The sequence below is a fragment of the Quercus suber genome, unplaced genomic scaffold (genome assembly GCF_002906115.3).
Source record: "Quercus suber isolate HL8 unplaced genomic scaffold, Cork oak 2.0 scaffold_548, whole genome shotgun sequence".
Lineage (NCBI taxonomy): Eukaryota > Viridiplantae > Streptophyta > Magnoliopsida > Fagales > Fagaceae > Quercus > Quercus suber.
This window is the reverse complement of record NW_027069996.1, coordinates 237,497-250,413: the sequence shown is the minus strand read 5'-3', so window position 1 is coordinate 250,413 and position 12,917 is coordinate 237,497. Positions and strand designations below refer to the sequence as shown.

At 33.7% G+C, this 12,917-nt stretch overlaps 1 protein-coding gene across 2 annotated transcripts; it reads left to right on the top strand.

Moving 5' to 3' along the window:
* Nucleotides 1–794: 794 nt before the first annotated feature.
* Nucleotides 795–8,165, top strand: LOC112027297 (serine/threonine-protein kinase SAPK3). Of its 2 annotated transcripts, XM_024059975.2 has the most exons (10): nt 795–929; nt 1,747–1,872; nt 2,251–2,325; nt 3,707–3,817; nt 4,678–4,731; nt 5,118–5,210; nt 5,300–5,389; nt 5,871–5,972; nt 6,057–6,149; nt 7,742–8,165. In XM_024059975.2, the coding sequence occupies exons 1-10, from the start codon at nt 846–848 to the stop codon at nt 7,988–7,990; spliced, it is 1,077 nt and encodes a 358-aa protein (XP_023915743.1). In that variant the 5' UTR covers nt 795–845; the 3' UTR covers nt 7,991–8,165. The 2 variants fall into 2 exon arrangements, with proteins under 2 accessions (XP_023915743.1, XP_023915745.1); XM_024059977.2 differs by lacking the exon at nt 3,707–3,817.
* Nucleotides 8,166–12,917: the final 4,752 nt, after the last annotated feature.

The window sequence follows — 12,917 nt, the reverse complement described above, 5'->3', positions numbered from 1 at the left end:
GATCTTGCAACATCAGGTGTTCTCATCCCATAACAGAACAGAACCATTTCAAGTAAGATTTGGTTATAAAAATAAGACCCTTCTAAGGTGAGATTATGGTGCCATATCCAACATCATAAAAAGATACCATTTTATTTTCGGTAAGAAAAAAAAATTAAAAAAATGTGAAAAATACAGAAAATAACTAGAAAAACAGAGAAGAAGACATTAGGTGTTGGATGAAGCGAGAAAGCTTCCGGAGTTGGGGATTGGAAGCAACGAGAATGAGAGACGATTTTGGGGGTTTCAACCAGACAAAGTCCTGTCTTGTCGGAACTAGTGATGTTCGACAACGTAGCTCCGACAGCGATGCTAGGCAACGACTGTGGAGGTTTGGAGGAGAGAGAGTAGAGATAGAGAGAATTTTGGAGGAGAGAGAGCATAGATAGAGAGAATTTTTATTTTGCAAAAAGGAAAATGCGTGTTGTTAATGGCGGGCTTTTGAAATTTTTAGGGGCATTTTTGACTCTTTATTTTAAGTGACCTGAGTATGCTGAGCTGTTATTTTAATATATGTGTCAATTTTTTATTGGACTTAGAAACACCAGATGGATGCTGAGTTGGAGATCCAAAAACAGCACATACTTTCTTGAAACTGAAACAGCGGGCGGGTGAAAAATTTTTAAGGGCAAAATAGTCTTTTTGTTATTTGGTGAGGTGTCAAAAATTTAAGCCATTACATTAGATCTATGGCTGAGATTTTAGGTATTGCACACCGTGCAATACCCTAAGGATTGCACGGGACATGGATCCATAAATAGCCACAAAGTTTTACAGACCCAAAGGTTAACACAGCGTCTTCTATAATGTGGAAGTTTTTCCCCCATCTTCTGAAGAACCCTAAAAAGGGATCCCAAATTGAAGCTAAGCCTACTTTAGACTCCAATCAGGTTCTAACACTTGCTGTATGATAACTCTTAAAGAATTATCTATATGTATTAGAAGTTTAAACTTTGTTTTAAGAGTCATGAGTATTATTGTTTATGTTTTATCTTAGGAGTCCAAATTATTTTGTTATTTGGAGCTTAATGAATTATTATATGTTTGGATTTATGAATAAATTTTGGATATTATGAAACTTCATATTGTAGTTCTACTATAGACATTTTGGCTTGAGATTGGATTTCTATATTTAAAATTCTAGGGCGTGATATCCATGGTTTTAAGAATTGGTATGGTCAAATAACCGCTTTTGTTCATGATTCTCAGTTTTTGGGGTTTTTACTGGATCAAATTTGGTGTCGGTTCCCGATTCAACTGGCCGGTCTGGTTCGGTTTTTAAAACTATTATCCTTTTTTGTAATTTGCACCTCAAACAACAATTTTGATAAGTGTTACCAAACACTCAGATTTTTCAAAAACTCTTCTTTGACAATTTTTACCGAACGCTTTGTTTAAAAAAAAAAAAAAATCAATTTGAGCTTTTAAACTAAAACTTAAATAAATAAAAAAAGGCTGTAAACGGTTGTTTGATATGAGCTATGGTTTATGATTTTAATGTCTTCGGATCTGGGTTTTTTGGGGGGTTTTGGTTGTGACATTATTTTCTTTGTGCGATGAATTGATTGTTTGATATGAGTTAGTGTTTATGATTTATGTTTCAGATCTTGTTTCTTTTTGGGGTTTTTGATTTTGTTTTGATTTTATTTGGTTTCTATTTGTTTTGAGTGACTGTTTGAAGGAAAATATTTTACCTCCTTCCATTAGGACACAATGGAAAAGTACAAGCAAGTGGAATATCTAGGGTATGGAAGCTTCGGAGAGGTATGGCTCGTGGAAAACAAAAAGACCACAGAACTCTTTGCCATGAAATGCATTCGGCGTGGTCATCAGGTACATACTTTTTTTCCCAGTCCATAAATATATATTTTTTTAAAACACTTTTGATTTTGCCTCAAAATTCTTATATATATATATATATATTTGCATTATCATAACCTTAAAACAAACCGAAAGTTTGGTCCTTAAGAGCTCAATGATATATAACTCTTTGTATGTCTGTGCTTAGCGTATACATGTGTCGGGTTCACAGCTGCTCTATTATGAATGGATCCACTGAATGTGGCCAACCATAATTAGTCTGCTTAGTAGCCGAACCCAAAAATTTTGGGACTAATACCTGGATGTTGTTATTTTCCAATTTCACTGTATGTGTATGTGTTTATATATCTTCTGATTGGTTGTTTTATTTTTTTTTATTTTTGGTTGTAGATTGATAAATATCTGGCTAGAGAAATCATAATCCAGAAATCGCTTTATCATCCCAACGTAATTCAATTCAAGGAGGTACGTGCTTGTGTTGCATGTGCCAATTTTTCTTTTAATGAATAAATAAATACATACATACACACATGCATGCATGCATATATATATATATATGGGTTTTGTTGGAGTATATATGGCTAAGTTTGAATTTTAATATTTGGGGAAGTGGTTGGTGAAGATATGGAACTAAAAGGGAGGTTCTTTGGAGGAGGGTTATAGAGGCAAAATATGGGTGTGAATGTCGTTTTTTTTTTTTTTTTTTTGGTGGGTTGATGGTGCACTAAAGGTGTGTCTGGGCCCTATACTGTGAGTCTTTGTAAATCCATAAGATTTTTTTTTTTTTTTTTTTGGTGGGTTGATGGTGCACTAAAGGTGTGTCTGGGCCCTATACTGTGAGTCTTTGTAAATCCATAAGATGGGAAGGTTGAAATTTTCCTGGTTTCTTCAATTTGATTTGGGGGATGGTACTAGAGTGAAGTTTTGGCATGACTAGTGGTGTGGTGATTGCCCTCTTAAAGTGGCTTCCACGATTTATATGGTATCAGTTGTGTCTCATTGGGATGTTCGCTTCTCTAGCCCCGTCCAATATTGGGAGTTGGAATCCTTGGTTAACTTTGTGGATCTAATCTATTCCAAGTCTGTTAGGGGTGAGGGAATTGATAAACTTTGTTGGAGTCCAGCCATGAGTTGGAGTTTGAGTTGTGAGAATATTATCATTCTTTGTCCTCATCTAATGGCATGTCATTTCCATGGAAATCGGATTGGCGTTCAAAGGTCCCTTCTAGGGTTGCCTTCTTCTCTTGGATTGCTGCCCTAGGAAAGATTTAATCTAGAGACAATCTTCGGAAGAGAGGTATTATTGTATAGAATTGGTGCTGAATGTGTAAAAGAAGTGGGGAGTCAATTGATCATTTTCTCATTCATTGTCCTATAACTTATGAGATGTGGACAATGGTGTGCTGTTTGTTTGGTCTCCAATGGTTTATGCCAAAGATGGTTGTTGATATGTTTTCAGCTTGGCAGGGTACCTTAGGCTGACATTGCAATAGATTTTTGGAATGTTGTGTCATATTGCATCATGTGGTGTCTTTGGTGGGAACAAAATGCTAGAAGTTTTGAGGGATAGGAATGGTCTATCCTTGAAATTAAGGCCTTTTTCCCCTTTTTCTTTGTACTTTGTTGGATTGGAGTGTTGTTTTTCATTCTGCTCCTTGTTTGACCTTTTTAGATTTGGTTGAGCATTATAATTTGAGAGATTGATTGTACTACTCCCTGAGTACGCCCATGGCGTACTTGGTTTGTTTTTATCTCAAAATCATTTTTTCATTACTTATAAAAAACAGTTTGAATTCTATTTTTATTATTTTTAATGGTGTAATTTGCGGGTTTTTTGAATTTTTAGGTGGTTTTGAGTTCAACCTGTCTCTGCATCGTGATGGAGTACGCTGGGGGTGGATATCTATATGATAAAATTTTTATCAATAATTCAAAGAAAGGGCTTAATGAAAATACGGTTTGTTCATTGTTCTTGACTGATAGCAAGCTCCAATTTTGTAAACTTCAGGTTTTGTGATTGTGGTTTTGTAGTATCATGTTTGTTTGTTGAGAATGTGTAGGAAGAATAGAAAAATAGTTTGTGGATCTTTTGCGTAATTTGAAAAATCTCCATATATTAGATTCCAGTCCAGCTGGTTGGATTTTACTTTTTATTTTATTTTATTATTAAGTATGCGATTTTATTAAAATATGAGAATACTCTTTGTTCATGATTAGTTAGGGTCGGCCGTTCATATCATTTTCCTGCATTATGCTTAATCTAAGGCCATACTCTCTGTCATTCACTTAATTGACAGGTGTTTTTTTTTATTACTTTTACTAATGTGATTTTTGATTTCTCTCTCTTATGTCTATATATATATATATATATATTAATAGCTTAATTACTTTTAACCTAAACTACCAATTAGTCCAATGTACGTGATTAACCAAGTTCAATATTGCAAGCATAAACAACAAAGAACTAAAGCGTGTAAAGAGAGAAAATGGGAATGCAGAAAATAAAGCAAATAAAGCAAACCAAGGAAATCATTTTAAGCAAATCTCCATCATCTTTATGTCATTAGGGGCTACCCCTATCTTTAAGCGAACTTCTTCATTTTGAATCCTATCTTTTTGTGTATTTCCATTTATTTATCCTAGCATTCTAATTTTAGCCACTCATGTTATTATAATGTTGCTTCTTAACAGCCCAACATTTAAAACACAATGATGAACACAAAGTGTTTTAAAAAATACAAATAGTTATGTAGAAGATCCCCTAAAGAGTTGTAGACTATGAATTATATTCACTTATTTTCCTTTGCAAATTTTCAGGCCAGATATTATTTCCAACAGCTTATATCAGGAGTTTTCTACTGTCACACTAAGGTAATAAAAACTAATATTTATATATATATATATATATTTCAGTTTTAGGAAAATATATTTAGTTCCTGATAGATTCGTTTGGATTGAACTTATTATTGCTGAAACTAAAAACTGAAAACTGAAAACACTATACCAAAATAATTTTTAAATGTGTGAATAGTAGTGTGGGACCCATGAACAGTGCATGAACAGTGTTTTTTCCTTTGCACAGTAAAATCATGTGATTTTACTATTCACTCGCAGGAAGGAAAAAAAAAAAAAAACTAAAAACGCAAAACGTGGATGCCACTTTCAACTGAAACCAAACGGTCACGATATGTAGAATTATATTTGTTACCTTTCTTTGCTTGCTTTTGACTTTTTCCTTAATTTCCTTTGTGCTGAAGGAAATGTGCCATAGAGATCTGAAGCCAGAGAACATCTTATTAGATGGAAGTTATCCTCCGTGCCTGAAGATTTGTGATTTTGGCGTTTCAAAGGTTTAATTACAGATTCAACTTGGTATGGGAAGTTTTTCTCTCAAATATATGTGGATTGTTTTTTCCTCTGATGTGTTTTATTTGTGTAGCAATATCGGCTGCATTCAAAACCCAAGTCAGCAATTGGAACTCCACAATATAGTGCACCTGAGGTTTGTTCGAGAGAGTATGATGGGAAGGTTTGTTGTCTCCTTATAATTTGCATTAACCCTTTGTTACATGCTTCATTTTTATTTATTTATTTATTTATTTGCTGTTAGTAACTAATAAGACAGATTTGGATTTGCATTGTCTTTAGATGATTCATGTACTCTAATTCTAGGAAACTGAGACAATTGAATAACAATGGGTTGTTATGAATTATAAAGTTTCCCTATAAATCTATAAAAATTGATTATTTTTTGAGCTAGAGTGCTATTTTAAGGACTGGAATTTAACATGGTTTGATGAGTGAAAGAATACAATGGAAGTTGTGAGATACTTTCAGAAGGCAAACAGTTAACCTTCTCCAGTTTGGGAAGAACAAAAAGTTGTTAAACTATGTTCTGCCCTCTTGTTTGAGAAGTATCTTTTATTTATTTATTTATTTTTATTGGGTGCAAAGGATATAATACCATTTACTTTGCAAGTCCTATTTAATTTTTCTTCATATTTGTTCAGTTGGCAGATTTATGGTCATGTGGAGCAATTCTTTATGTTATGCTGGTGGGGGAACACCCAAATTATGGACCAAATGTTACAGGGGAAGCCAATAATGTTCATGTAATCTATCTTCATTTTGGCTATCTTTAAAATTAATGTTTCTTATTTTAGCAGTTTAATGCTTCCTTTATCATTCTTATGCAGGAAACAAATGCCTGTCCATTTTATCTTCCAGACTCTTTATCTCCAGATTCTAAGGATCTCCTTGCTCGCATGCTCGTTGTAGATCCTCGAAAGGTAGGTAACAGTCGTAACTACGTATGACGCTGAGTTGCAGATCTTTGCTTATGAATTGGATAACTTGCTTTGGAAAGATGTGAACAACATTGTGTCCCCCCCCCCCCTCTCCCGGTTTTATAGTTTCTTGAAAAATTGTATCTATCAAAAAAAGAAAAAAAATTATGGCCTTCTACGATCAGAGACATTAGTTTTCTCTCTTTCTCAAAGATTATAGACAAACCCAAAACTTGATGCAACACAAAAAAGTAAAGAACAACAATAACAATCGCCTAGGAGTTAGTACCAATCATGATAGAAAACCTAGGAGTCAACACGTAGGGTTGGCTAAATGTCTTTTATGTAACTCAAAAGGCACAAGCATAGTTGTTAGTATCGTACGATACGCGATACGTATCGTACAATACGCGATACGTATCATACAATACGTATCGTATCGTGTGTAAAAAGTTTTGTATCGTATCGGCGTATCGTAAGTGCTTATGAATCGTACGATACAGTATGCATATCATATGAATCGTATCGTATCGTAAAATTGTACGTATCGTACGATACATAGACGAATGCTTTAAAATGAGATTTTTTGTTAAAATTTGTATTTTTATTTGAATCTAACAAGTTGTTAAACTTGTTTTTAACACAAAATTATTAGTTTACTTAATTTAGCCTACTAAAATAACATATTCATAAATTTTGTTTCCTCTCTCTCCTATAATTGGATTACACAGTACATACTTACCCTTCACTTTAATATTTACAAGTTTATTTTATATACTATGAATAAAATATTAATTGACAATATACATTTTCTATTTTTGTCATTATTGTTATAAGTCCAAGAATCTAGAATGCCCAAAAAAAAATTATTATAAAAAAAATTATTAAAATAAAAAGAAAAAGAAGAAATAGTAAATGTTAATGACGATGAAGAAAATTTTAATGAAGAAATAAGTTTGCAAAATTATAAACATGATGATAGTATTAACTTAGATGGGGTTGATTAGGAAATTTGATGAATATAATGAAAATAAATTATTATTTTTAGGTCATTTGTAATATATTATCACTTTTGAATGTGAATGTGTATATGTTATAAACACATGCTAGTTTGATTTACTTAGTTAGCTTGTTAAATATTATTACATAAGTGATGAATAAATTAGTCATTAGTTGAATATATTTAAAATTTATAATGAATATTCTCTTTATAGATGTATATTTATAAATTTTAGTAAGTGTTTGTGTATTTTACGATACACGATATGATACGATACACGATACAAAAAAATTAAAAATCGATTCACGATACGATTCACGTTTTGACAACTATGGGCACAAGTATGGTGTGTAGGACACATTTTTTGTAGTGTAGAAAAGGAGTTATTGCCTAACAGGTGTAAGAGACAGACATGGGTCCTATGGGGGAATTATTTTTTAATTTAGTCCTTGTCCTTGATTCCTTTTTAATTTTTTGTTAATCAACTGTTCTGTCATTGATTTTAAAGTCTTTCTCATCATTTATGATAAATAGATTGAGAAGTTGTTTATATCATGTTTGCTTTCTTTCTTTTGTCTTTTATTCCTCTGGGCAGAGGATTGCCATTGAGGAAATCATGAAGCACCGGTGGTTTAAGAAGAAGTTGAAAGGGAAACTAGCAGAAGCATTTCAAGTTACGAAAGAAAATCCAAGATTTGCCCCCCAAAGTGATGAAGAGATAGTGATAATTGTTGAAGAGGCCAAAATTCCTCCACCAAAGGATGCTAATGGTACGGCAGAAGATGTTGAATTTGAGGAAGAAGAAGAAGACGATATGATACAATACACGATACAAAAAAATTAAAAATCGCTTCACGATACGATTCACGTTTTGACAACTATGGGCACAAGTATTGTGTGTAGGACACATTTTTTGTAGTGTAGAAAAGGAGTTATTGCCTAACAGGTGTAAGAAACAGACATGGGTCCTATGGGGGAATTATTTTTTAATTTAGTCATTGTCCTTGATTCCTTTTTAATTTTTTGTTAATCAACTGTTCTGTCATTGTATCATGTTTGCTTTCTTTCTTTTGTCTTTTATTCCTCTGGGCAGAGGATTGCCATTGAGGAAATCATGAAGCACCGGTGGTTTAAGAAGAAGTTGAAAGGGAAACTAGCAGAAGCATTTCAAGTTACGAAAGAAAATCCAAGATTTGCCCCCCAAAGTGATGAAGAGATAGTGATAATTGTTGAAGAGGCCAAAATTCCTCCACCAAAGGATGCTAATGGTACGGCAGAAGATGTTGAATTTGAGGAAGAAGAAGAAGACGATATGATACAATACACGATACAAAAAAATTAAAAATCGCTTCACGATACGATTCACGTTTTGACAACTATGGGCACAAGTATTGTGTGTAGGACACATTTTTTGTAGTGTAGAAAAGGAGTTATTGCCTAACAGGTGTAAGAAACAGACATGGGTCCTATGGGGGAATTATTTTTTAATTTAGTCATTGTCCTTGATTCCTTTTTAATTTTTTGTTAATCAACTGTTCTGTCATTGATTTTAAAGTCTTTCTCATCATTTATGATAAATAGATTGAGAAGTTGTTTATATCATGTTTGCTTTCTTTCTTTTGTCTTTTATTCCTCTGGGCAGAGGATTGCCATTGAGGAAATCATGAAGCACCGGTGGTTTAAGAAGAAGTTGAAAGGGAAACTAGCAGAAGCATTTCAAGTTACGAAAGAAAATCCAAGATTTGCCCCCCAAAGTGATGAAGAGATAGTGATAATTGTTGAAGAGGCCAAAATTCCTCCACCAAAGGATGCTAATGGTACGGCAGAAGATGTTGAATTTGAGGAAGAAGAAGAAGACGATATGATACAATACACGATACAAAAAAATTAAAAATCGCTTCACGATACGATTCACGTTTTGACAACTATGGGCACAAGTATTGTGTGTAGGACACATTTTTTGTAGTGTAGAAAAGGAGTTATTGCCTAACAGGTGTAAGAAACAGACATGGGTCCTATGGGGGAATTATTTTTTAATTTAGTCATTGTCCTTGATTCCTTTTTAATTTTTTGTTAATCAACTGTTCTGTCATTGATTTTAAAGTCTTTCTCATCATTTATGATAAATAGATTGAGAAGTTGTTTATATCATGTTTGCTTTCTTTCTTTTGTCTTTTATTCCTCTGGGCAGAGGATTGCCATTGAGGAAATCATGAAGCACCGGTGGTTTAAGAAGAAGTTGAAAGGGAAACTAGCAGAAGCATTTCAAGTTACGAAAGAAAATCCAAGATTTGCCCCCCAAAGTGATGAAGAGATAGTGATAATTGTTGAAGAGGCCAAAATTCCTCCACCAGAGGATGCTAATGGTACGGTAGAAGATGTTGAATTTGAGGAAGAAGAAGAAGATGAAGATTCATCTTGTGGATCTTGTGGGAGTTAAGCAAAAAAAATTGTGTACTTACTTTGAACTTTAGATACTATTTGAACAAAATCCACATCACTTTTACTATTATTATTGATGTTACTTTAGAACCTATCAAAAAAAATAAATTATTATTGATGTTACTTTAGATATGGCATCTATCTACAAAGTATATCAATATGGTGCAAAATTTCAAAGTATCATTGTTGGAAACTAGCATTATTGACTATAGTTTTCATACTGAAAACCCTACAAATTTCTATGTTTTGAAGAACACTTTGACAAGTTTCATTCAAGTGAGCGTACGTACGCATTGATATGGCTTCGTTATTCCCAGTTTTGTAGCTCTATGTCAAGAAGTTTCTGCCAAAATAGTGACATTGAGTGTCACACTTTTTTGCGAAGCGTAAACCTTTTAAGTACCTGAACTACCTTGAAAGTAATACTTGCTAGAAGTAAGAGGAATTTATTTGCTCCCTTCTTTCCCACATTTGGTGAACTTTTGTGTTGAAATTATACTTTTAAATGAAACGGAATGAAACGTATTGTTTTGAAGTCGATTGTTGCAGCAATGATAGTGGAGGCAGTGCAGAGCATAGTTCATGTGGCAGAAGTGGCAGAGGTGGCAGTGGCACTTTTGATAATGGAGGAAAGGGGTTGGTTAATGCGTAAAGAGGATATGGATGAAATGGTTAAGTTGCTGAGAAGCATTAAAATGGGTTTCAATTGACTTAGAGCATTCTCACCAGCTCTCTCATTAAAAATGTCATTTTGACACACCAAATATCTACTTTATCATTTTAGCACATTATTTTACAACATACAATTTATCAGATGTTCTATTCTTCAATTTTATGTGTTAAAATAATATTTACTACACATTAAAATAATATATTTACTTAAAACCCAGCAATATACAATCACAGAGCTCGGTGGCAATTGCCACCAACCAACCACCGCTACAACCACCGCCACAACAACAACCACCGTTACAACCACTAGTTGGTTCAGTTGTTTAAGCCTGATTGCACATTAATTCATCCTTAACTATCTTAGTCGATCACTGTCTGATTCACAACTAGCCTAGCTCTTTCACCCACTCTCTACAAATTCATTGTTCTGGGTTTATTGGGCTCATAATCCATACTTCTTGGGCTTGAGCTACAATTCCTAACCCTACATCTATATATATAATAATAATAATAATAATAATAATAATAATAATGATAATAATAGGTAAAACTGAGAGAAACTCAAATTAAAATTCCAATTGAAGTTCTAATTTTGCGTCATATGTCCTAAATTATTTATTCTTAAAGAATTTTATTTCTTAATTTTAGAATCAAATGTGAGACCACATCATAAATATTTATTCAAGTGAGTTATTAAGTACAAAAATCAAAGAGACTAGAATAAATGAATTGTCAAAAAAAAAGTGTTTCACAATAATTATAAAACAAATGGACAATTTATATTTTATACCTAATAATATTCTTACAATTTTTTTTAAAGAGTTAACAAAATATAAAAATAATTATCAATAGTATTTAAATTATATATAGGAATTATATTTTGTATCTTTTTTTTTTTTTTTTTTTTTAGAGTTTCATCCTATAGTGTCCACACGTAATTATATTATGCATCTTATTGTAGATCTTTAAGTGTATCTATACATATGTATGGGGTTACAAGCTAGTAAAGTTTAATTGGGAGTGTTGTGCAAGGTGCAACCCCTAACCTTTGTATTTGTGAGAGAAAGCTATTTGATTATATTTAAGATTTTGATTGTGTGAGAGTGTCTCTACACCATATCTATATTCTTCCAAATTTGTTAAAAAAATTTCTTTCTTTGTTATTTGTGGAGGTAGGCTATTACTGAACTAAATAATTCTTAGTGTGTTTGTGTTTATTTTTCTTTTGAGTTAGTTTTCTTCGTTCATAGTATTTGTTTTGAAGATCTTCCTAGGTCTCAAAATATTTTCACAATCAGTTTTAGTATTTGAGCTTTTTACAAGCATGTCTTTCATCAAAGGAAAGATGAATTGCTTGTTGACTCACAAAGTTGATGAGGAAAGCCACAAGATTTTTGAAAGCAATATACAGGAGACATCTTCAAGTTAGAGAGATACTGGATTATTATTTGAATCGTAGCTATGGTGGCTCTCATGTTTTTGGGTATACACTATACCCAAAAGGACGTGAGTATAAGACATGCCAAATTCGACATAGATTATTACAATAAAAACAGAAAACATAATCAACACAACTTTTGTTAAAGTTTCTCTCTGATTAAGGAGTTAGAGGTCTCTGTCAAACTTCTTTAGCATTGTAGAATTGTTTTGTCCCTTCAGTGGAGGTGCGGGTAGTATCCTTGGGGTAGTAAGACTATCCCTAGGTTTGTTGGGTTCTCTTTAAGGGGATTGGGAAACAGTTTGGAGTGTTAGTGACTATGGACGACTTGGCAAACTCTTGGAATCGCCTTACTCTTTCCGAGAGAGAAGGGCCAGGGTGCAATCTCACACATGATGATAGTGTTATGGATTTTTCCATTGCTACAAAATTTCTGACAAGAAGAGCTCTAAGTGTGGATGTAATAGCAAAAACTTTCATGCCATTGTGGAGAGCTAGGAATAGGTTCAAGATCCAAAAGTTTGATGACCATAAAATTTTATTCACTTTTGATAACAAGGAGGATGTAGATAGAATTCTTAACAGTGAACCATGGAGTTTCGACCAACACTTAGTAATTATGGAGCGCTATGAAGGTGATAGACCTCTGAATGAAATTAGGTTTGAGAAGACAACCATTTGGGTGCAAGTGCATGGACTCCCAATCAAATACATGAGTATGGAAGCGGGGATCAAAATCTGTGAGGTTGTAGGTGAGGTGGTGCGGTTAACGGAAGCTAGATTGTTTGATGCTGGTAATTTCATCCGTCTTCAAGTGTCCATTGATACATCTCTACCATTGTGTCGTGGTCGACTGATATCACTGCATGATGGAAAACAAAGTTGGGTTTCTTTCAAATATGAAAGATTGCCCAATATCTGCTACTGGTGTGGGAGGTTAACCCACGACGATAGGGATTGTGATCTCTGGATTGAGAGTGAAGGGACATTGAACATTGATCAGAGGGAGTTCGGCCCACAACTGAGAGCACCACCGTTTACCCCTTCAAAGAGGAATGTTCTTAAGGTTGCGGGGTATTATGCCAAGAAGAAGAAAACTAGTCCTATCACCTCGGCTGGCTAAACCTCAGGTAAGCCGCCGCATCAAAGGAGAGAAACAGGGCCAGAGCAGTCAAACAACAGTGATGACCGTTTTGGGGGGGCACATAAATTCACCATT

Bases quoted from the DNA above. Each gene is read 5' to 3' on its own strand.
- LOC112027297 (XM_024059975.2), top strand. From the start codon at position 846: ATGTGGAAGTTTTTCCCCCATCTTCTGAAGAACCCTAAAAAGGGATCC. The intron at 3,818-4,677 runs GTTTGTTCATTG...GCAAATTTTCAG, and splicing joins AAGGGCTTAATGAAAATACG to GCCAGATATTATTTCCAACA. The intron at 5,211-5,299 runs GTTTAATTACAG...TTATTTGTGTAG, and splicing joins GTGATTTTGGCGTTTCAAAG to CAATATCGGCTGCATTCAAA.